Source organism: Mya arenaria, chromosome 5 (genome assembly GCF_026914265.1).
Source record: "Mya arenaria isolate MELC-2E11 chromosome 5, ASM2691426v1".
In the NCBI taxonomy this organism is placed as follows: Eukaryota; Metazoa; Mollusca; class Bivalvia; order Myida; family Myidae; genus Mya; species Mya arenaria.
Window position 1 is genome coordinate 79000744 of NC_069126.1, and position 24847 is coordinate 79025590.

The window sequence follows — 24847 nt, forward strand, 5'->3', positions numbered from 1 at the left end:
AAATATTTGAATATTACAATTGCTTTAAATGATATATATGTTCTAAAGGGTGTGTGTGTATGTGTGTGTGTGTTTAAGAAACACAGTCGAGGTATTGACAAAGCCTTGGACTGTTATTGATGTTGTTGGTTGCATGATTTTGAAAAAATAAAGATATTCAAGTGAATATGGTGTATACATGTTTCCAAAGACATTTGAAGAACAAATTGTTGAACAAATTACATTTGTCTGTGAGGTAAACCCTGTTTTGTTGAACAGATTTACTTAAATGTTCCCTTTTTCAGAAAGAAATATGAATAGAGGACTTATATAGCAGAAGATGTACAGCCAAGCTTGCAGAAAACAACAACCGGATGTGCATGCATCACTAAAGAAAAGAAACAGGTTATTGACATTTCAATATTCAAAATACCAAAACGGGTAGTTAAATTAACTTTTTACCTTGTCTATATTAGGGAAAAAAATCAGTATTGTCATAGCTAATAAAACAGAGGAGTGCTCTTGTAAAACATATTTGCAATGATTCAATGTATGAGGCTGGATTCTAATATTTTGTTACCATATATCATTTTATTGTAATACTTGGTTTTTATCTGGCTAGGCCCAAAGCTGAAGAAACATATTTAGAGTAGTAATTTTACAAATAAATTTTGAATAATGATAGCTAAAATTAAACCTCCAAATAATTAAATTCTACTAAAACTATTTCCAGGATTTCTCCAAATGTAGAAATGCAGACAGCTCTTCACCATCAACTGTGATCCTTTGTAATTGTGTGTACACATAAAACTAAATGACTGTAAAGAATTATTGTGTTGTTTTTTGTTGTTAGGTTGTTGTATACATACTTAATAATCCCATGTTTTATTTCCACCAAGTACCACGTAATTTACACCAAGTGCCACGTTGGCGTGGCATTTGGTGAAAAAAAAGATCAAAGAAACTGAACGTGGCATTTGATGGAAAATTGGTGGAAAACGTTCCAATACTCCACCAACTGCCACGTTGGGGTGGCATTTGGTGAAAAATTTGCCACCAACTGCCACATGGCATTTGGTGGAAAACGTTCCAATACTCCACCAAGTGCCACGTTGGGGTGGCATTTGGTGAAAAATATTGCCACATGGCATTTAGTGGAAAACGTTCCAATACTCCACCAGCTGCCACGTTGGGGTTGCATTTGGTGGAAAATGGTGAAAAATTAGATCAAAGTCCCATTTTCTTCTGTTTTTCATCATTTTACACCAAGTGCCACCCGTTCCGATACTCCGCCAACTACTGCCACCCATTTTCCACGTCCAATTCGTAGCAAATTAAGGGAAGGGTGAGAATGGCTCCAAGACTTTTCTATGCACATAGGTAAACACTCATCATATTCATAAGCCTGATGCTGTGCACATATTCATACATTTGGCTTCATTTAGAATGAAACTTCATAAATAAGTATGCGCATATTTGATATTTCTTTATCTCCATTTTTAAAAATTGAAATCACATGATTTTATCAAACGAACTTGTATTGCTTGAAATTCTACATGTCAAATTAAACATGCTACCCACGGTAAGATGACAATAAATCCATTTGATGGTGGTAATCATTCAATGGCGACTTTATTGATATTTTTTTTCAATATAACATGTATAAAATTCACATCATCAGCATCCGTAAGTAGTGATAACATGTACATGTGTGAATCATTCGGCCGCTCTGATCAAAGTGAATGAGTCAATACAGTAGACTGGTACCCGAATTTTCTTTTCCTCAAAACACAAGTTATAACGTTATACAGGTACGCAGCATATGTTTTTATTTTACATTAATAATATTTAAACAATCAATACCAAAAATCATGCTGTATTTAAAAAAGTGCTGAGTGCCATGCAATGATTAGTTAAAAAATAAACTTTGTATTTAAAAAGAAAAAGTCATGGAAACATGCAAATTATGTCGAAAAAAAATGAACAGCCCTGTTAATAAATTAATACCAACATTCTGTACAAAGGATAACAATACTTATAATAAAAATAAAATAAAATATCCTGGTTGTTTACTACTTAGACCGCACGCTTGATTCGGTTTATGTACCCACAAGACATTTCGAATGCGCGACAGGCACCGTGGTTAGCTGATATTCAGGTCACATTTCGGATAAAAGAGAAAGCGGCTACCAGTCAAATCAATAAAGAGCTTTGAATGGAAAATGTTGCTGCGTACTTTTCCAATATGTTCATGTTCTTATTGCGTTTAATCTGACCGTATGGAAGAACATTCATGCAGTTAACCCGATTAACTCACTCGCTACGTATCCATTTCTTGTGCTTCATTAAAAGAACATACAATTAGCTTGTCTTGTTAGGAGAACTTTTTTATTGGATGTTTTTATTGTAATCAGTTCTGGTACTACTTTGATTATTCAAATTCGCTAACGGCAATCCAATCAAAATACAGCGTATGAATACATTGCGTCAGTGAACCCCCAGATGCGGCTTGAGAATGCAGATCGCGCGTTTACGGCTATGAACTAGGCCACAAGTGCCCTAGTCCAAAAATTGTACCTACTATCCTCACACTTTTAATGTTAGCCTTACAACTTGTGGAAAACTATCTGCACTACATCAAAGAACGATCAAAAGAATGTTGTTTGCCAATCCCGTTTCTTGGCACGTACTAAAGTCCTGACAAGTTAGCTGACGATATAGAATAGAGTAGAGTTGCTGACCAATTGCTGACCATATAGACCAAGAAGAAAAAAAAATAAGTTTTGAAATTATTAGAAATTGATTTCTCTTTAATCTGTTGTATTTTCGAAGTTTTTTTGTGGAAAACAAGGCAAACTGTTGCTAATGAAATGTTCATATAATGTAAAAAAAATGAATCATTAATGGCGAAATAAGTGTAATCTTTTCATTTTTATTTATTATTTGTTCATTAACTTGTATAGTCCATTAAGACTCAAAGGCGTGTTGTCACATTTCGCACAAAGCCCCTCGGGATGTTGCATTGTTGTATGGTCATAACATTTCATGGTCCAGTGCATATAGATGACCAATTACTGCCTCATTCAGAATTTAATGACCAATTTCTTAGCTGATCAATGTATGCTTTAGGGAAACTCGATACTGCCGTATTGATAAGTTACTGACCAATTCCTTAGCTGACCAATGTAACATATAGGGAAACTTGACTCTGATGCATTGTAAAATTATTGTCAATTTACATAGTGATTTAAAGTAATATGTTATTGAAACATATTTTCAATATAAGTAACTAAACGTCCTGAGAATTGTTGCTGATTATAAAAATGGGTACCAAAATAAAACGATTATTGTTACAACTGTGCTTGTGCAAGAACTGTAACTTTGGTTTGACTTATTTATGTATCTTTTCCCAAGTAAGCAAGAGACATATTGATTTAGTTCTGTCTGTCTATCACAAAACTGTGTCCCCTCAAAAACTTATAGTTGTACTGAAACCTGGAAGAGGTGTTTAATATAAACTGTAGTTGTGCATAGACTTATGTTTTACCAAAATAGGTCTCTTTGAATTCCTTCATAGCCTTGACTCGACATCAGCCATCACCAACTTCAAAATATTTACATGGTAGATCTGTATGTGGGCCCGCTGTGATACTTTGTATCACAGTTTTTCTTGTTTATCTTAAAACTGCCTCAAAGGCATCCAATGTCAATGGCAAACCAGCTGGCATTTCGGTCCATGCATATTTCATTCAATTGTCCAAATAATCCTGACAACAAGGTGCTCAGAGGGGGGGGGGGGCATAATGTTTGACAAACATCTATTGTTTTCTTTTAGTTCTGTATTACCTATTTACTATATTCTATACAATACTCGCACAAAAGTAAAAAAAACTGCAGGTTTGAAGTTTAGAGCATTAGTTTTTTCTTGTTATGATGCCACAGCACCATGCATATTTAATCCCCCGCCACGGATTGGGAAGGGGATTATAGGAATGCACTTCGTCCGTCCCTCCGTCTGTCTATCTGTCAGGCTGTAACCTTTCGTATCCTGGCTTTAACTTACTTATGCATGGATGTATTACCATATTACTTAGTACAATTGTTGTCTTTATTGAGACGATGTGCATTGACCTTGACTCGGGTCCATACCTCTTAGGTCAAGGTCACACGATACATTTACAGGTCAGAATATTCATGTTCGTGTCCGCGATATAAATTACTTATGCATTGATTGATTACCATATTACTTGGTAAAAATGTTGTCCTCATTGAGACGATGTGCAGTGATCTTGACCCGGGGGTTTCCACTCCCCCACCACCCCCCCTCCCCGCCTGGGGATATGGCATGTATGATATGTGAAATCTGTTGATAGAAATTCTGGAAACCATATTATTCAGGCTTGAAAGAGCATCATATTAAAAGTTGTATTTTCAATCTATTTCTTGAATCTTGCGTATAGTTTGTATTGCATTTTTTTTTAAGACATTGGCTTAAACAGACCCTAAACTAAATGAAGGAATGTAATCCCTTACTGAAACTGTTATAAGCGACGTCAAATAGTAAACATTGAAGCATTTCAAACATAATAATATGCATTAAAATGATTTAATGCGTTTCAAACTTAGGAAACTCGAATTAAGAATCTTATAGGCCTTTGGATACATGATTATGTAGAGACGATATATCTGTTCTTATTATAATTGCATTTATCCTTTTTCATATTATTTAAAGAGATTTAATCAAATGTATGAAATCGATTGATCATTTTTCATTTGAAAGGACTTAGCAGTAGTGATTGCTGGCTTCAGTTACATCACCGACAGTCTTTCAGCGCTTTGATTGAACATGTAGCAATAATAAACTTTTCAGCTGACAGTTAATACTTTCTGTTTATTAGTATTTAAAAAACAAATGCTATAAATTTATGACTTTCTACTATTAATAGAAAAAGAGAATTCATAATTTTATTTAAGAATATTAAAATAAAAAAAATAAAAATAAATGTATTGCAGGAAAGCCAGGAATTTAACTTTTGAAAGTCATCTAAGCTACCAGGATAAACCAGGAAATGTATTTTGTTGCTGAACTTGAGAATATACATTCTAAATTCCTGCTAATTCCTTACTTTCAGGATAGTTTAAATGTAAAATTCCTGGTGTTTCCTGATGATTTCTTGGTTATCTTATTTGCTTAAAGAAAAGTCCTTGAGTATCCTGGAACTGTTCTGGTCTTTGTCTGTAGGTAACTAAGAGATCCTGGTGTGCCTTGAATACCAGGATACATACTCCAGGAATCATGAGATTCTCAGGAAATTCCAAGAATTTTTGTAGGACCATGATGAATTTTTGCACGAAAGTCACTTGTTCATAACCATCACACACTTTGGTTACATTCCATTTTATCGTAAATACAAATTATTAACATTTAATGCCTGTACCAAATTCAAAAGAGTGAAAAAGGTATATAAAATTTACTTACGAGGGGGTTGCCCCTCCCCCCCCCCCCCCCACCACCACCCCCCATTATATACACTAATTTTCTTTAAGGATAAAATTATTTCGCCTGAATGCCCACTCCTCTTTTTAAATAAAAATAATTTGTTTGTTTTTTACTGCAAATGCCTGCCTCAATTTTTACGATGCCTGTCCTTAAAAAAAAAATAAAAAAATTGGTGTGGTCCTTTTTTTAAGCAAATGCCCTTTAGGTTTTTTTTAAGCAAATGCCCATTAGGGTTTTCATTTTATAGAACTGTTTCAGCAACTGTTTGTTCCATGTTGTCAAGGGCAATATTCAAGAAGTTTTCTGTGGTATTCGTTAATAGCGTTGTAATTTATCCGCATGATACATGTAGTTACAGCTACACCCATGTGTTACTGTACCAATATGGGAGTTAATGCGTAGACGAAAACAAAGAAAACTCTCTCAATTACATGTTTCTGTATTATCTGCTGCAACATTGAACATTGTTTTTATAGTTTTTTGCATTTACCGAAAAAGGTGTGGTTTAATCTGTGAAATGAAGCATTAATTTGCTTTGGCTTTACTACTGGTTTTTATTGTTTACCAGATAATTCAGAAGCTACCTTTACAGATGTCCCTATAAAAGTGACAAAATGGAATATTGTTTTACGTAATGAAATGTATGCTGTTTGTTTTCCATTTCAGAGTGCGAATGTGACTGTGATAGGCAAACCATTGTGTGGCTAGTCTTCTCCTGGATTTTAAGTTTTTCAGCGTTTTACTGGACTATATTCGTAGTACTTGCTGGTAAATATGATCATATTTTATATTACTTTATGAGCTTTAATCAGTACAATCTTTTTGCTAGAATTGAACCAATTGGAATAGAGCAGTCTATCAGCATTTCCTTCATTGTCTTCTTTAAACAAAGTCAAACTATTAAAAACCCATTGTTTCTAAGTTCTAAACAATTTTCATTTGGAACTGGGTAGCCTAAGTTTTAGCTACCGTGATGACCTCAACGTGGTCAAAGGTAAGCTTTTTTGATTGCCTTTTGTCAGTTGTCGGTTGTCCACTATTAGATTGCTACCTCTCTAGCATTCACATTTTCAACCTATCTTATTGGAAAACTGACACCCTGTATATTGCCATATGCATGATATCGACCATGGTCGAGTATGTGTCAAATCTGATCTGTATATGAATAGTTTTTGCCCTTAATTTATCAATATGAAAGCTTGGCCATACGATCAAAATCAGGTTTAATTGTTAGCCAAATGGGATGAGAACGTCAAGAGTTATGTGCCCTTTATTTATTATAATGCCACATTTAACCTTGTTTACAGTCTATTCTAGCTTCTCCATTTGTTCCCCATCCCAATCATACTTAAAAATGTATTACCATAAGATCTCAGCCAAGTTTGACTATGGGCCATATTCAATAAGCATCTTAGTGAATATTTTCAACTTAGTGAGAATTTCGTAATTTTTGACATAAGTCTTATTTTAAACACACTCTACTTTTCATCCGATTTATGCATATGTTTATATTATTTTAGACCATTTTCTTGCTTATTTTCATAATTTTTGTGTACAAACATTGTTCGTTTTCTGAAAATTTAAATTAAAAAAGGTAATTTTTCACTAATTGTTACTAATTTAAGATGCTTAATGAATATGGCCCCAGTAGACCAAGAGTTTTTGCCCTTATTCAATAAAAATTGCCACATTTTTGTATCATCTTAACTCCTGTTCCCTATCTATACTCGATGCCGTTCAATCGTATATTTACAAAGTCAAAACAACCACGTCCGATGATACAAGTTTTATTGTTAGCCCACACTCCTAACCAGAGACAGACTCAGACTCTGACTCTAAACTAACTTCATTTTCTCTATTAAGCTCCAGATAAGTGTTTTATACTTCCCAATTGACCCCAATTGCAGTTGACCATTCGGAACTGTTTTCTAACTACCCATTTATAGTTAACGATATCATGTGATACATTTTACATAACATGACAATAATCAAAGTATTTTACTGGCTATCGCTACAGAAAGGAGCTAATGTCAATCAATAGTTTCAGTGACGTAAATTTAACTAGACCAAACCCCTTTTAATAGGATTTTAGTAAATAAAGTAATTAAACTTATTTCTGGACAGTAGCCATTAGCGGTTGACATTAGCCGTGGCCAATTGATCTTCGATGGTACCATGTGAAGTAACGTATTGGTTTAGCAAAAGTCGGGTCCTTTGATAATTATTATTCCAGTCTTAGGGCCATTCTTAGAAAATGCTAAAGCGATTGACTGTTCCATCTATTCTCAGATTATCTAATCGACACCTACGGTAATGCCGGCAGTTTCAAGCTGCAATGAAAATAAAAGCTATGGCATTTTGACCACTTAGTAGCTAAAGATAGGAATGATGACCTAAACAGAGATTAATTAATATTGGCGAGGGTCATAATGTTATATTTTCACCAGGCTTAATCTAAATTAAGCTCAAATCAATGCTATTTATATACTTTGTAAGGGAAAATGTAAACATAAGGCCAAAACAGTTACACTTTAGTTTCTCAGGCACCGCCGCATTGGGTTTTTTATTACCCGTTCCGGATTTTAAGATTACATTTATTTATTTTACAAATCTTTTTCTTTCTCTCGCTCTCAACCGATTTTAATTGAAGTGTAACCTCAATAACAGTCTGGATCATGGAAGCGCATCATTCAACTTTCATTTTTTATAAGCGTCACCATGGTATATATCAAAGAGAAAATATTGGAAAACAGAAGAAAATGACAATTTTAAGCGTCCAAATACCGTGTGGGGCCAAAGTGATGATGCCATGGACAATATTTCATTCCATTTAATGTAAACCAAGATATGTTCGTCCCTCTGTGTATTGTGCTGATAAGTTGAACATCACTGCCATGTTTTTATTCAAAATGTGAAGTTTGTATTATAAAGCACAGTCGTCTGGCTTATTGTTTGTGTCTCCAATGTTGATTAATATCATTTTGGGTACATATAATGAGATATTGAACAACACATCTGAATTTATGAAATGCCTCTTATATACAAGAATGAAACAAGGTATGTAACTCAAACTTACCAGATTTCACGGTGGAGTCCAATTTTTTTCTCTTTAAATCAACATAGAAACAATCCATTTTAAACATGTACCATGAAAAAAGGAGTCAATGACCTTTAAAATGGTATGCGTAAAGTTGGTACAACTATATTGTTTTTAGATGAACAAGCCAAATTTAATTTCCCATTCTCATCTTTTTCTGCAGTCGGAACTTGTACGGTAAATTCCAATCTTCAATGTGTCACCGTGTATACAGCACTGAGACACAGAAACATTTAAGTGGTTTTATGCTTCTGATGATAGGTTATACAGTTCTATTCCGAAATACCACAAAAAGAAAAACGCACAATTTGGGAAACAATCTTCAAATTTAAAATCACTTTTGAATTTCGTATGAAGCAGCCATTTCCCTGACAAGCACTCAGATGATGGCCTTGACATGTACAAATAAATGTAAACATAAACATCTTTGTACCGGCTCGAACGTGAGATACATATTAAGCAAGGTAGGGTCCAGCGCTCTTGTTTGCAGCTTCCATACCGGGCAATCTCCGTTGAGCGTATTCGACTTGGTTTGGATGTGTATCAGAATCAAGGCCATCATCTTGTCAGGAAAATGGCTGCTTCACACTAAAAAGTGAATTAACATTTGAAGACAGATACGGTTGTAATAGAGTATTAATGTAACCCTTGGAACCAGAGTTTTGAAATTTGCTATGACTACTATAATTGTATCATTCATCCTTTAAGAAAAGGTAGTCATACTTTTTCATGTTTTCACATAATTCATGACAGATAGAGAAATATGAATTAATACTCTCGTATTCCATTCATTATGATATGCATGTACAGAACATTTCATGAAAGCTAAGTATAATGTGTCAACGTGCACCATTAATGATTTAACAAAAATGTTGTGTATATATTAACATAGGTCTAACATTATTGGTCAAACGTAGTACAAACATCATAGTTTAGAATAATGATGTTTAAGGTTAAACTACATGTAAACATTTATTTAGGCTGTATTATATGAACCATAATCAAAAACTGCCCGTATTGAACTTCGATTTATTTTAATAGAGATAGCTGAAGGTTAAAATTTATTTGATCTTTATTTAGTTAAAAAATAATAAGTCATTCTGGGTACATCTGTTTAACAGATAAATCAAGTTTGGGTAATGTCGGGTCAAAAATGGTCAATATTATAAGCAAAGATTCAAAGAAAGATATTTAGATGGTATAACTTTTATTTTTCTCAAATTTGAATATGGGTTATGTGGGAGTGAACTTAAGATCAACAAGACATTATCAACTCATTGAAAAATCATGTGACCACAATACAAGGTTTGATATTCATGTAAACATCAGAATAAATGTCTTTATCAGATGTAGGTTAAATTCAAATACAGGTTTTGTCCGGCAAATTCCATGTGTCAGATGGGTGTACTAGGGCCATTTTTGGTCCCTCTGCTCCTTGCATTGGCCTTACAATTGATCTAGTTCAACATGACAGTCTTAAGTATTAAACAAAAGTTTATTTGCGTAATTAAGCAACAACGCAGTTTATTCACACTATATTAACCAAATAACATATTATGAATACTCCTTACTGCACTAAATTTAGCTAGCGAGTTACTTTGCAGTACGCAGGCCGTAATTTATATGTAAATGTTAATGATTATTAGGTCGATGACCACCGCAGATCTTACAGTGCTGGGGTTGATGATGCCCGTGGGCGCATTAGTTTGTTAAAAGTGTTTAGTTGATCTGCATTCGGAAATCCTCGGCCATTTTCATTAAAAAACAACCTCGGATGTATGCCGTAACATCAGTAGAAGTAGTTCGTCAATTTTTGAATTATATCATTAATTAAATGTAGTGCTTTAGCTTGTATTAATTTTGTAGATCTAAGTTTAAATGTATTGCCAGTGAAGTTTATTATTGCAAACATAATTAAGATCCCAAAGAGTTTTGTCATTAAGTTTAACTGCTAGATTCAAATTACTACTAACTTGATCTACTTGCAGCATAGTTGTGTACAGATTGCTGACATTGTAAACCATTCATATGAGGTTGTATACCATGCGTCTGAGGTTGTTTTCGTTATAAATGGCTAAATTGCAGTATAGTTAGTGTACAGATTGCTGACATTGTAAACCATTCATATGAGGTTGTATACCATGCGTCTGAGGTTGTTTTCGTTATAAATGGCTAAATTGCAGTATAGTTAGTGTACAGATTGCTGACATTGTAAACCATTCATATGAGGTTGTATACCATGCGTCTGAGGTTGTTTTCGTTATAAATGGCTAAATTGCAGTATAGTTAGTGTACAGATTGCTGACATTGTAAACCATTCATACGAGGTTGTATACCATGCGTCTGAGGTTGTTTTCGTTATAAATGGCTAAATTGCAGTATAGTTAGTGTACAGATTGCTGATATTGTAAACCATTCATACGAGGTTGTATACCATGCGTCTGAGGTTGTTTTCGTTATAAATGGCTAAATGGTAAAATTTTCCGAGATATTAAAGTCTATTTAAAAAACAGAACATTTTTATGAGGTTGACTCATCCTAAATTTTGCATTATGCTTATCCTAGGGCATAATACTCCGAATGTAATCGGGTAAGACAGAAGGGCTGACACCTCAAATGCTTATGCTGATGGTCATGGCCTATCATGATGACTCCTCATTTCAAGCTACTCTTTGTCTTGAAATATTCAGCCTAATTCTGTTTTGAGCACAAACCCTGACAGACTTAAAGCCCACACCATAGCCATTTAAAACATAGTATAGTGTTGACTTTAATATGCCTTTTTCCAGGTTCAAATGCAAAGAATTGGCTAAAAAAAAACTAGGGGAAGCAAGCCTACCCTTGCATGATTGGTTGGGTAGTTTTCAGTCTCGTGTAAAGCATTATTGCAGTGATCCTCTTTAACCTCCTAGGTATGTGAGCTATCTTTGTTATTTTTTTTAAAATAAGTCTCTAAAGTAATTAATGCCTATTACATAACTATTATCTAGGACTCGATTTATTTTAATGAAACCTTTCTATATACAATTGTGCCATATTAATGTAAGTATGTGGCCATAATTTTAACTCAAATTTTATTTGAGCTGTGTTGCCCATGTTGCATATAATTACATTGAATAACTAACAACATATAAATAACAAAATTATATAACAAAAAAAATATTTGAAGGTTCAACCATATTGCAGTTTTGCATTTAGCCCAATTGTTATAAAATTATTAGGAAAAAATATAGAAATTTAATTATTATCTGCAAGATATTGTCTTCCTTTACAGTTTGCAAAAGAGACTGTTGTGAAGCGGGTATGGCTTTCTTTTGCAAATAAAACATTGCTTTAGAGTTTCCTTTTATTCTTTTTAAGAAAAATAAAAACAAATTGAATAAAATGTATTGCTCTGTTCTGGAGGAAATTAGTGTTCACTTTTAAACATGTCATTGAAGAATGTATATAAATATTATAGAAATAGATGTCATCAAAGAAAACAATTAAACAAAATTTGCCTTCTGTAATATTTAAAAGTTATATTTTGAATATTCACAATTTAATATGTGTTTCCAGTATGTGACTGTGTTTGCAATTGTTGGCCTGTATACATCATAATTGGATATGTGGTCATGGGGATCGATGTGATAGTTGATACCATTGGAGTTATTGCCTTAATAAAAGGTGAGTCTTAATGGTATAATTATTTACATACATGAGTTCCAGGGCTCATTGTCTACCAAGAGCAGCTTCAATGCCCCTTATAATGGACACAATTAGTGGTTTCTACCCATAATGGGACTTTTGAGTGATTATATCATTGCATTCAAGGCAAATCTCATTTAAATGTGTGTGTGTTTTTTTCCATATCTAATTAAAATAGTGTTATTGCATAGTTTTTTGTGTTATATGCATAAGATTGCAGCACATTTTGTGAGGCCCAACTTAAATTCTTACGGATTAAAACATTTTTTGAAGTCAAACAATTGATTACGTTTGTCCAGGTACAAATAAAAGGAATCTGGACCAAACATCTCATAGGGCCTCGGAATGTGGAAGTCATTGAAAAATGCTGCTAATCCTAGATTCGTTTTTAAGAACATATACACTTTTTTATGTAATTCTGTTGCAAGCACTTAGCTAATGATTCTAATGATTAAATGGATTGACAGTTTTTAACACCATTATATTTTGGTTAGGTGGGAACAAATTGTGACTAAATGAAACTCATTGTGTCTTCAGGTATAAAGGAGTAGAATTATATCAGGGAAGAAAATAGGTGTTGAGTGTACAAAATTTTGCTTTGAATCAAGACTTTTAACAAAGATACTTTTTTTTCACTGTTATTGTTTACTTTTAAAGTAATAGTAACAAAACAAAGTGTATTGTTGGATTCCAAGTACAGTATTCTTAATCAGGAGTCAGTTTTACTTTTAAATCCTATAAAAGGTTAAAAAAAATGTTGACTTAAAATTTAACATATTTAATAACAAGTTAATATAAAATAAAGCAACTTTGAAACGTAATATATAACATAAGTTATGTGCAGTGTTTTTCTTCACATCCAAGGTTAGCGATTCAGGGCCATGTGGCCCTTATGTTTTTTGTTATTGTACTTGTCTTAAACAATTGAAGTTGTGCCCCCTGTTACATACATGCCATATCCCCCGGCGGGGGAAAATCCCCCGGAATTTTGAACCATCCCCTGGTCCCCAGCCGGGGGATCGATATCCCATGGAATTTAAAAAAAAATGCTTAAGGTTGACAGTGGAAAGCATCAATAATATTATGAGTGTGAAATTCCATGAAGGACCATGATGACAAAGTCCAAAAGTTATTGTAATTTGAGTGTATTTCTGTATATATTCTTATATTATAAATGCAGATATTGCGCAAATTTTCGTCGCGTAAAAATCCCCTGGTGTAATATCAAAATCCCCTGGAACTCAGAACAAAATCCCCTGGGAAGCCTCTCAGAAATATGGCATGTATGCCTGTTATGAACTGTTTGCCTGTATGCACTCTCTTTTAAAGTTCATAAAAGTTAGTCTTCCTGTCCTGTATTGTTTTTTTTAATGTCAAAATTGTTTGATATTCTTATGGTTATTATAGTATTTATAAATGAACAAAACATCCGCTGCATTTCTCCTTGTTTGAATTCCATGACTTACATCTCCAACTACTTGCATTTATGCACTTGCACAAGTCTTGCTGTTCTTCAAAAAGGCTTGGAAATGCACTTGACAATGAAGAGTGAGCCATGACTGCACATTAAAACTTGTATTATTCTTGTTTTAGGGGCATTCTTATTCATCAGAGGTATAATATTGATAAATCTAACCTCTGATTCAATCTCTGCAAAATATAGTGCAAAACTATACATAGATCATTTTCCTGATATTATCGTTGACCAATCAAAACGCTTGTTACATTATGATTAAACATACTTAACTATTAATCATTGACCATCGATATGCTGTTTTGCCGCTCATGTATTTTTCATTAATGTTGTGAAGTTAATTAAGCAAACTTATTTGATATGAATATAGTTTGAATATTTCTCTTCAATTTTGCTTCTGTATGAGCCCAATTGTTTGGCAGTAATTGGTCGTTGCCGCTACTTTCAAATTTTAAAGGATCGAAGATGTAAGTATAAAATATGCCCTAAACGTGCCATTTTTCATCATCATACAGTAATTTGAAAAGCTGGAATCTTGTCGTAAGTCGGTTGTCTTTCATGATTCCTAATTTTAATTGTGTTTGTTAGGCTCTTTTTCATTGGCTGTAGGCAATCGCCACGGTTTGCCGATTCCAAGAGAATCTATAAATAGAAAACAATGAAACGTTTCTGATTTAGTTTTCAACTCTATTATAATTATGTTAAATGTTTTCAATATTTGATAATGATGATGATTATGTTTTTTAAATCATAAAAAGGCTCAATCATAGAAATTGAATATAAACTAATAAAGAGTTATTTAACATTGTTCTGTACAGTATACGAATATATATTTAGATGAGTACACAACTGGGAAACCCATTTTGGACGAGCCCAGCCATAAGGCAAGTCTAATATGGTCTTTCCAGCTTAGTGTACGAGTGCAAACTTATCCTGTTTTGTACAGAACAATGTTAAATAATTTATTTACTCCATGCCTTCATTATTCCAAATATTTAAATCTATAAAGGCGTTGATAATAGATTTTGACAACATTTTGTTTCTAAACAAACGAGAATTGATCATGGTTATTGAAGAGGATTTATGTTACTCTAACGTTAGAGCATTTGTCGATCCCAATTTCAATTCGTAACCTTTTTACACGTTTTGGTCTTTATCATAGGTTTAACATGGGACCTGTGAATCGTACAATAAAAATGAAAAGTCTGCGATTTGATGTATTAATTAAGTCCAATTAAGGGCTGTTTAAAATTATGGAAGTAATAAAAAAAAAATTGTCTAAATATTTAAAAAATCAAAATCACGGTAACAATTAAGTTAAGACATGAAATTAATTGTGTTATGTCAAATAAAAAAATAATTAAAATATTTTGCTGGGAGCATGACTTCAGCCTGGTAGTTTTAAACCATATCCATTACACACCTGTAGACAATTGGAAGAATATATTTGGTTGAATTTTTCATTAATAAGAATATGAATAATCGCTTATCTATGTAGATGAACTGTATTAAAGATTATTGAAGTAATATTTAGAATATATCATAGTTTTTAGCCTACATGACCAGCATATTATTTTTATTTTTATTTAACATCAATACAATTATTATTATTTTTTATATTTTTTTTTAATTATTTTTATTAGTATCATTATTATCAAACATTTTTGTACAAATATTATATTTATAGGTCATTTAACATGGATCTGTACAATACAGATATATATTTGAAATATATATCTGTATTGTACAGATCCATGTTAAATGACCTATAAATATCTGCTGAATGACATCAGAGGAGGAAATAGGTGTTGAGTATACAAAACTTACTTATAACGCACCAGTGAATTTTCAAATATTCAAATTATTGTTATGCTTAAATTGTTTTTGAATAATTCAACAAGGGTAGTAATGTCATGTGTCCCAATGTTTCCTAATTCACTGTTTGGGGTAAAAATCGACTTAGATTCTGTGATTATTAACACTGATTTCTATGTGTTTAAACATTTTTTTCGAAGCAACCTTGTGCACTGAATGAAGAGCAATTACTTATTGACGATGACGCTTGTTTAAGATGATGAGTATGTCCGTATTAAAATATCTCGTGAAAACAATGCATGTTCTGGCAAGGCTTAGCCAGTCACTTGATGCACTTTATTTTTCAAAACAATGATTTTATACCGTTCTCTTTCGTGCAAATCTCATCTAAATCTCAAGCCTTAAATAAATTATAAAATTTCAATAAAGTTTGACAAGGAGCTAAATGAGAATAAAAAAGTAGCGACACAGAAACCTAGCTACATCATTGTTTGTTCTCATTTTGCTTTTATGGAATTGAGTTATGGGTTTATTTTTTGTAAGCTGCAAGCTTTATATATGTACCTTGATGTTACTATAATATCACTTTCGCTACCCCTCCTAGTGTTGATCTGCATGCTAGTATTAAATATAAGGCACCAGCTATTCATTATTGTATTTGAATGGATGCAGATATTGTGCACCATGCTGTTCATGCTGTTGTGTACAATGCTTGTGTGTTAGGCCCCAACATCATAATTGATACTCAAGTCAACATCAATCTCAGTCTCAACTCATTTTGTCACTCAGCAACAAAAGTTATTAAAATTATATATGTGTTTACATCCTTTAGAGCGCTTTCTCTTGTAGACTATGTTGATTAAAACACATTCTTTGAGGAAATGTGCTTTGTGAAATAGAAAAAAAACATACAGAATTTGTATCATACTATGCTTTTTGGTGGTAGAATAAGTTAAGACTTAGTTTGAAAATTGACTTATTCTGGTTATATGAGGGCCTGAGGTGCACAAGTGTGTACATACCACAAGATAAAATGTGTCATACTAATAAATGCTCCAGCAGAAGGCAATATTTTGCTTTGAATCAAGACTTTAAACAAAGATAACTTTACAATTTTTTCACTTTTTTCGACATTAAAAGAAATAGTAACAAAACAAAGTTTGTTGTTGGTTTCCGAGTACAATATTCTAAATCAGGAGTCAGTTTACTTTAAATCCTATATAATGTTAAAAAAACGTTGACTTAAGATTAAACAGGTTTAATAACAAGTAAATGTAAAATAAAGCAACTTTGAAACGTAGTATATCAAAATTATATCCAGCGTTTTCCTTCACATCTCAGGTTAACTATTCAGGGCCATCATGGCCCTCATGTTTTTAGCTCGGCTGTTCGAAGAATAAGGAGGGCTGTACTACTCGCCCTAGCGCCGGCGTCGACGTCTATTAAAGTTTTAGGGCAAGTTGGGATTATCACTTTTAAGTCCAATAACCTTCTTTCAATTGACTTAATTCTTCACACAGTTGCTCAGAATCATCACATAATAGGTTAGATAACTCCAATTTATCCTTTATACAAATTATAGCCCCTGATTGACTATGGAAAGGTTAAAGTTTTAGGGCAGGTTGGGATATTTATTTTTTACTTCTATACCCTTCATTCAATTGACTAAATACTTCACACAGTTGTTCAGGACCATCACACAATGAGGTTAAATTACTCCATACTATCTTTTATACAAGTTATGGCCTCTGATTGACTTAGGTTAAATTTTTAGGGCAATTACGGAGTTTCACTTATTAGTCCAATTCCCTTCATTCAATTGACTAAATACTTCACACTGTTGTTCAGGGCCATCACCTAATGAGGTTAGATAACTCCATATTATGTTTTATTCAAAATATGGCCCCTGATTGACTATGGAACTTAGGTTAAAGTTTTAGGGCAGGTTGGGATATTTATTTTTTACTTCTATACCCTTCATTCAATTGACTTAATACTTTACACAGTTGTTCAGGACCATCACACAATGAGGTTAAATAACTCCATACTATCTTTTATACAAGTTATGGCCTCTAATTGACTAAGGTTAAAGTTTTAGGGGCAATTACGGAGTTTCACTTATAAGTCCAATTCCCTTCATTCAATTGACTTAATACTTCACACAGTTGTTCAGGGCCATCACATAATGAGGTTAGATAACTCCATATATTTTTTATTAAAAATATGGCCCCTGATTGACTATGGAACTTAGGTTAAAGTTTTAGGGCAGGTTGGGATATTTATTGATAACTTCTATACCCTTCATTCAATTGACTTCATACTACACACAGTTGTTCAGAACCATCACACTATGAGGTTAAATTACTCCATACTATCTTTTATACAAGTTATGGCCTCTGATTGACTTAGGTTAAAGTTTTAGGGCAAGTTGGGAATTTCACTTATAAGTCCAATTCCCTTCATTCAATTGACTTGATACTTCACACAGTTGTTCAGGGCCATCACATAATGAGGTTAGATAACTCCATATTATCGTTTATTCAAAATATGGCCCCTGATTGACTATGGAACTTAGGTTAATGTTTTAGGGCAGGTTGGGATATTTATTGATAACTTCTATACCCTTCATTCAATTGACTTAATACTTAACACACTTGTTCGGGACCATCACACAATGAGGTTTCATAACTCCATATTATCTTAAATATAAGTTATGGCCCCAGATTTACCTAGGTTAAGGTTTAAGAGCAGGTTTCAGGGCAAGTTGGGATTTTAATAAAAAATAATTATATACCCTTCATTCAATGCCCTGAATACTTTGCAGAATTATTCATTCCATCTAACAACAAGGAGCATAACTCCATTTTAACCCTTAATACATTTATTTTTATAAAGGGAAAACAAGTTATTTGAATGCGTTGCGTCATTGTTTAGGCGGGCTGGTGGGAGGGCAGTGTCAAAGTCACCTTATGTATTAAATAATTTTAGCTAGGTTTGACATAAAGAGACCTTTTATGGGAATGCATTTGAGGCCCCTAGGATCAAGATTAAGGTTACTTATACTAGAAAGTGTTGGTATTGAAAAACTTGAGTAAGTGTCTACATATTAAAGTAAGTGTCAACATATTGTGACCAAACTTGGTATATAGAACAAGTTTATGCAGAGCTTTCATGGATTGCCTTTTGGCCCCCTAGGGTCAAGGTCACTGTTACTAAAAATTGTTTACTGTTTCAGTAATAGTTGACATACTTTGACCAAACTTGATATGTAGGAAGAGTTTATACAGGACTTCCATGTGATTGTGTTTGGGGCCCTTAGGATCAAGTCACTGTTACAAAAAATAGAAGAAAGCAGTTGAAACTGAATCTCTTCTGCCAATCGTTAAAAACCTTGTTTTGTCACATCACAATTCTTGTTCACTTTTTAATTTGTTTTATTTGGTTTGACAGGCAAATATTGTATTGTTATTGTATTCACTTCTAAGTCAAAGCGGCGTAGTCGAGCGTGCTGTCTTGTCATGAACAATTGAAGTTGTGCCCCCTGTTGTGAACTGTTTGTCTGTATGCACTCTCTTTTAAAGTTCATAAAAGTGAGTCTTACTGTCATATCTTTTTTTAATGTCAAAATTATTTGACATTGATATTATTATTATAGTATTTATCTATTAATAAAACATCTGCTGCATTTCTCCTTGTTTCTCCTTGTTTGACTTCCATCTCAAAATACTTGCATGCATGCACTTGCACAAGTCTTGCTGTTCTACAAAAAGGCTTGGAAATTCACTTTTACAATGAAGAGTGACCCATGACTACACTTTAAAACTTGTATTATTCTTGTATTATTCTTGTTTTAGGTATTCTCATTCAGCAGAGGTTTAATAATGATAAATCTAACCTCTTATTCAATCCCTGCAAAATATAGTGCAAGACTATACATAGATCATTTTCCTGATTTAATCGTTGACCAATCAAAACGCTTGTTACATTAATCATCTATCACTATTGATCACTGACCATCGATACGCTGTTTTGCTGCTAATGTATTTTTCATTAATGTTGTGAAGTTAATTAAGCAATCTTTTTTTATATGAATAAAGTTTCAATATTTCTCTTCAATTTGGCTTCTGTATGAGCCCAATTGTTTAGCTATAATTGGTCGTTGCCGCTACTTTCAATTTTGAACGGATTGAAGATGAAATTATAAAAGATGCCCTAAACGTACCAAATTTATCACCATACAGTAATTTGAAAAGCTGGATTCTTCTCTCAAGTCGGTTGTCTTCCAGATTCCTAATTTTAATTGTGTTTGTTAGGCTCTTTTTCATTGGCTTTAGGCAATCGCCACGGTTTGCCGATTCCAAGACAATCTATAAACAGAAAACAGCGAAACGTTTCTGATTTAGTTTTCAACTTAATGATATGTTATATGTTTTCAATATTGATAACATTATTATGTTTTTTAAATCATAAAAGGCTTAATAACAGAAATGAAATATAAACTAATATAATATTTAATATAAATTGTTTTGTACATTATACGGAGATATATTTGGATGGGTACACAACTGGGAAAACCATATTGGACGAGCCCAGCCATAAGGCAAGTCTAATATGGTCTTCCCAGCTCAGTTTACGAATGCAAACATATCCTGTTTTGTACAGAACAATGTTAAATTATTCATTTACTCTATGCCTTAATTATTCCAAATTTTTAAATCTATAAAGGCATTGATATTACATTTTGACAACATTTTGTTAGTAAACAAACGAGAATTGATCATGGTTATTGAAGAGGATTTATGTTATACTAACGTTAGAGCATTTGTCGATTCCTATTTCAATTCGTAACCTTTTTACACGTTTTGGTCTTTATCATAGGTTCAACATGGGACCTGTGAATCGTACAATAAAAATGAAAGTCTGCGATTTGATGTATACATTAAGACCAATTAAGGGCTGTATAAAATGATGGAATTAATAAAAATTGTTTGTAATACTGTTTATTATATTTTTAATGCGAAATATAAACAAATACCACCAAGAAAATTATTTGCACAACTTTTGAAAGGGCAGAAATAGAGATAAAAAGTACATTTCTAAATATGGTAACGCTTACAGTGATTCTGGGAAGGTGGAGCTAAAATAAAAACACTAAAAACGTTTAAATTCTTCACAATTTAATGTTCTTCAAAAAACGCCAAAGAGCCGTTACATTGGCTGAGAATGTAGGTTGAATTCTAAGAATATTTATAATTAAATATTTCTGTTTGTTTCTGTTACAGTACATGCCTTCACTAAATGGAATCATAAGAGTCCTGGCTTTGTTATCTTGAAATGAAGTAAAATTGCGTTTAAGATATGAGGCAAGAAGAGCTTATGAGATGGTAATGTTTACGTCGTATGTGTGCCATGCGTATGTCTGTAAACAATTGCTGGTAAACACAATACAGTCTTAAGTTTTGATTGTATCTCTATGAAACTTGTACAGTATTTAGATATTTATTAGAGCTTGGTTCCTTTCGCATGCCTAGATTACGGGCCTTGAAATATTTAAAGAAATGCTTTTTTTAGCTAAGTCTATTTTAGCCTACATGAGTGAAGTTTATTTTTAGACTAGTTTACATGTAACGTCAAGTCTGGGATTAAAGGAAGACAACTTGCTTTTGTGAATTACTCTCCCTTAAACTTGTTGAAAGGCAATTTTAGCTCTATTGACCAAAGACTAGAAGTGCCTGTCGTTCGCGCATACATCTTAACACGATTGCTTGTGAATGTTTATTTCAAATTATGCCCCTGGTGTCATTCCTGGCCATTCTCCCAGGTTCACAGGTTCTGTATGCTTAAATTGGGAAATGTTTTAAAATCTTTTTGTTTGAAACAGCTATGCAGACCATTGCTATTTTGAAGAAGGTATAATTTAGTTATCTGCTACCATGATTGTTCAAATTATGCCCCAGGGGGCACAATATTTCCTAGAGATATCAAAATTGCAGTTAAAAGGGGTTGGTTGATTTTGGTGAGCTATTGTGAGCGGTCTATGTCCGGTGTCTCTCGTCCCGCGTCCGTCGTTCGTCGTCAACAATTGGTTATAATCATCTTCTTCTCCTATTTTCAAAATTGTTCAAAGAAATGAATTCCATGCAGAACTCTGGTTGCCATGGTAACCTAAAAGAAAAAATTGCAAAACTTAATAATCAGACTTTTCCATTGAACTTCATGTATATTATTTTAAACTTCATATAGGTTATTCTAAGCTCCAACTCTTATCATCTGTGTGGATAGTGAATAAGCCTTATACAGAAAAACATTATTAAGACTATTTGAAGGATGGTGATTTTGTTCTAGATGGGAGAAGCAATAATAAAAAATAAATGTGTACTGCTCTTTGATTTTTAAACTTAAGGCAAATTATTGATTTTTGGAAGGTGCACTGTTTGTTGTTTGTGTATCTATACTTAAAGTTATTTTAGTGTGCAAGCAATTTAGCGTAGTTTTGTCAGTGTGCAAGCAATTGAAAAATGTCCTGTCAGTTGTTTGTGTATCTATACTAAAAGTTATTTCAGTGTGCAGGCAATTGAACAACGTCATGTCAGTGTGCAGGCAACTGAAAAAAGTTATGTCAGTGTGCAGGTATCTGTACCAAGTGCTGTCAGTGTGCAGTCAATTATCGATTCCTGTCAGTGTAGAGACAATTGAACAAAGTCCTGTCAGTGTGCAGGTATGATAATCGAATTATGTTAGTGTGCAGTAAATCATCAAGTCCTGTCAGTGTGCAGGCAACTGAACAAAATCCTGTCAGTGTGCAGGCAATTGACAAGTCCTGCCAGTGTGCAGAAAACTGTGACATGTTCTGTCAGTGTGCAGGCAACTGTGACAAGTCCTGTCAGTGATAATTCGGGCAACATGTTTGACCAGTATGTTTTTCAATAATCTTTGAGAACAAATATCAAGCTATATTGATAACAAAGGTTCAACTCATTTACTCAGGTGAGCGATTTAGGGCCATCATGGCCCTCATGTTTATTGTTAGAGCTACAGCAACTTTTACTTTTACATTTTACTTTTTGACCAACTTGTTTATTTTCACACAGTTTTGTCAGGGAACTCACATGATGACCTTAGATAACTCCATATCATCATTTATACAAATAATGGCTGCTAAATGAACATGGAACTGAGGTTAAAGTTATAGGGCAGGTTGGGATATCTATTAATAGCTTCAATACTCTTCATTCAATTGTCTTAATACTTCACACAGTTGTTCAAGACCATCACACAGTGAGGTTACGTAGCTCCATATTATCCTTAATACAAGTTATGGTTCCTAACTGACTTAGGCAGTTTGGTTAAAGTTTTGGGCAGGTTAAAGATTTAGGGCCCTTTTTATTGCTTTTTACAGGCACATTTTTATATTCTTAACCAGGTTTTAACAAAGGAGAAACAAGAGATTAGAATGACATGCGTCATTGTTTGGGTGGACTGGTTGGAGGGCAGCATTAAATTCACCTTATATATTAAATAATTATATGCAAGTCTTTTTTATCCCTCTTCTTTCAAAGCATAATGTTACAATGATGACCTCGCACAATTAGTGATATTGACCACTCAATCCCAGCAAGTGAGCATAGGCCCTCCGGCCTCTTGTTAGATTTATGATATACGTTTAATTGCCATGATAATGTTCTGAAATAATCATTGACATAGTTTCAACGCAAATAACTAGAAATTGTTGATACAAATGTTTCACATTACTGTGCGTCTGATACCTTAAAGGGACTCATTCACAGATGTTTACATCGGGAACTTAATTATTTGTTGAGATTTGAGTTATGTTACTAAATCTATAAAAGAACAACACCGTAGATACTCATTTGAACAGAAAAACCATAGCCTCAAATCATTTAATTTTGAATATCATTACTAATGCTACTCAGCAAAATATGCAACATCATTGAAGCAAGCAATTTTCTCGCATTTCACACAAAATTAATTGTTGTAATCTCAGGCCCTCTAAAACATGAACGAGTACCCTTTTATTATTTTTTAGACTCTTGCTGCCTAAAAACTTTTTTTTATTTCTTTTGACTGGCACATTTCTAGCTCACCAGAGCACGAAGTGCTCAAGGTTAGCTTATATTGTGATCGGTCTTTGTCTGGCGTCCGTCCGTCCATCCGTCCGTCAACAATTGCTTAAAAAACTTCTCATCTGAAACTACCAGACCAAATTCAATGAAACTTAAGAGGAAGCTTCCTTGGGTGACCATCTACAAAAATACAACAAGGGGTCATGATTGATCAACAGCAACAACAACAGCGACAACAACAAAGTGGCCACTTTACTATTTTGCTTCAGAAAAACATCTCCTCTAAAACTACCAGTCCAAATTCAATTAAACTTAACAAAAAGCTTCCTCTACAAAAATACAACAAGGGGCATGATTGATTAACAACAACAACAACAACAAAATTGCCAAAATGTAAAAATCTGATATTTATGTAAAGTTTACTCTTGAAACAAGGGCAGCATGTCTTGCTATATGGTCTCCCTTTTTTTTGGAGATTCTACTACTTTCTATTTTTAGTAACAAGGGAATAGATTTAAATTTTATTAAGCCTTCAACATAGTCACTTCTTAAGTAATTATAGTTCTTTTTTTAGATTCATAGATTCAAGCTATTCTTATATATTCTATTTTTTAGAAGAAATTTCATTTTTACTTAACGATTTAATAATCAGACTTTTCCATTGAACTTCATGTAGATTATTCTAAGCTACAGTCTTATCTTCTTTGTGGATAGTGAATAAGTTTTAATGCATTTCAAGAAAAAAATGTTTTTGAACATGTGCAGGAAGGTGATGTTGTCCTAGATGGAAAAAGCAATGATATTAGTGGAATATGCTGAATGTGTTCTGATATTTGTTTTTTAAATCTTAAGGCAGTTTGTTGATATTATTGGATGGTGCACTGTTTGTTGTTTGTGTATCTTAACTAAAAGTTATTTCAATGTGCATGCAATTTAATATAGTTTTGTCTGTGTGCAGGCAATTGAACAAAGTCCTGCGACTGTGTGCAGGCAATTGAAAAAAGTCCTGTCAGTGTGCAGGTATCGGTACCAAGTGCTGTCAGTGTGCAGTCAATTATCAAGTCCTGTCAATTTGCAGGCAACTGAAGAAAGTCCCGTCAGTGTGCAGGTATGAGAATTAAATTATGTCAGTGTGCAGTCTATCTTCAAGTCCTGTCAGTGTGCAGGGAACTGAACAAATCCTGTCAGTGTGTAGTCAATCGCCAAGTCCT

At 33.4% G+C, this 24847-nt stretch overlaps 1 protein-coding gene across 1 annotated transcript in view; it reads left to right on the forward strand.

Moving 5' to 3' along the window:
• LOC128236038 (uncharacterized) overlaps positions 1 to 24847 on the forward strand; it is a 65544-nt gene that overhangs the window by 34470 nt on the left and 6227 nt on the right. The window contains exon 6 of the mRNA XM_052950858.1: positions 6146 to 6247. Coding sequence (XP_052806818.1) covers positions 6146 to 6247 — 102 coding nt within the window. The remainder of the gene's footprint in view (positions 1 to 6145; positions 6248 to 24847) is intronic.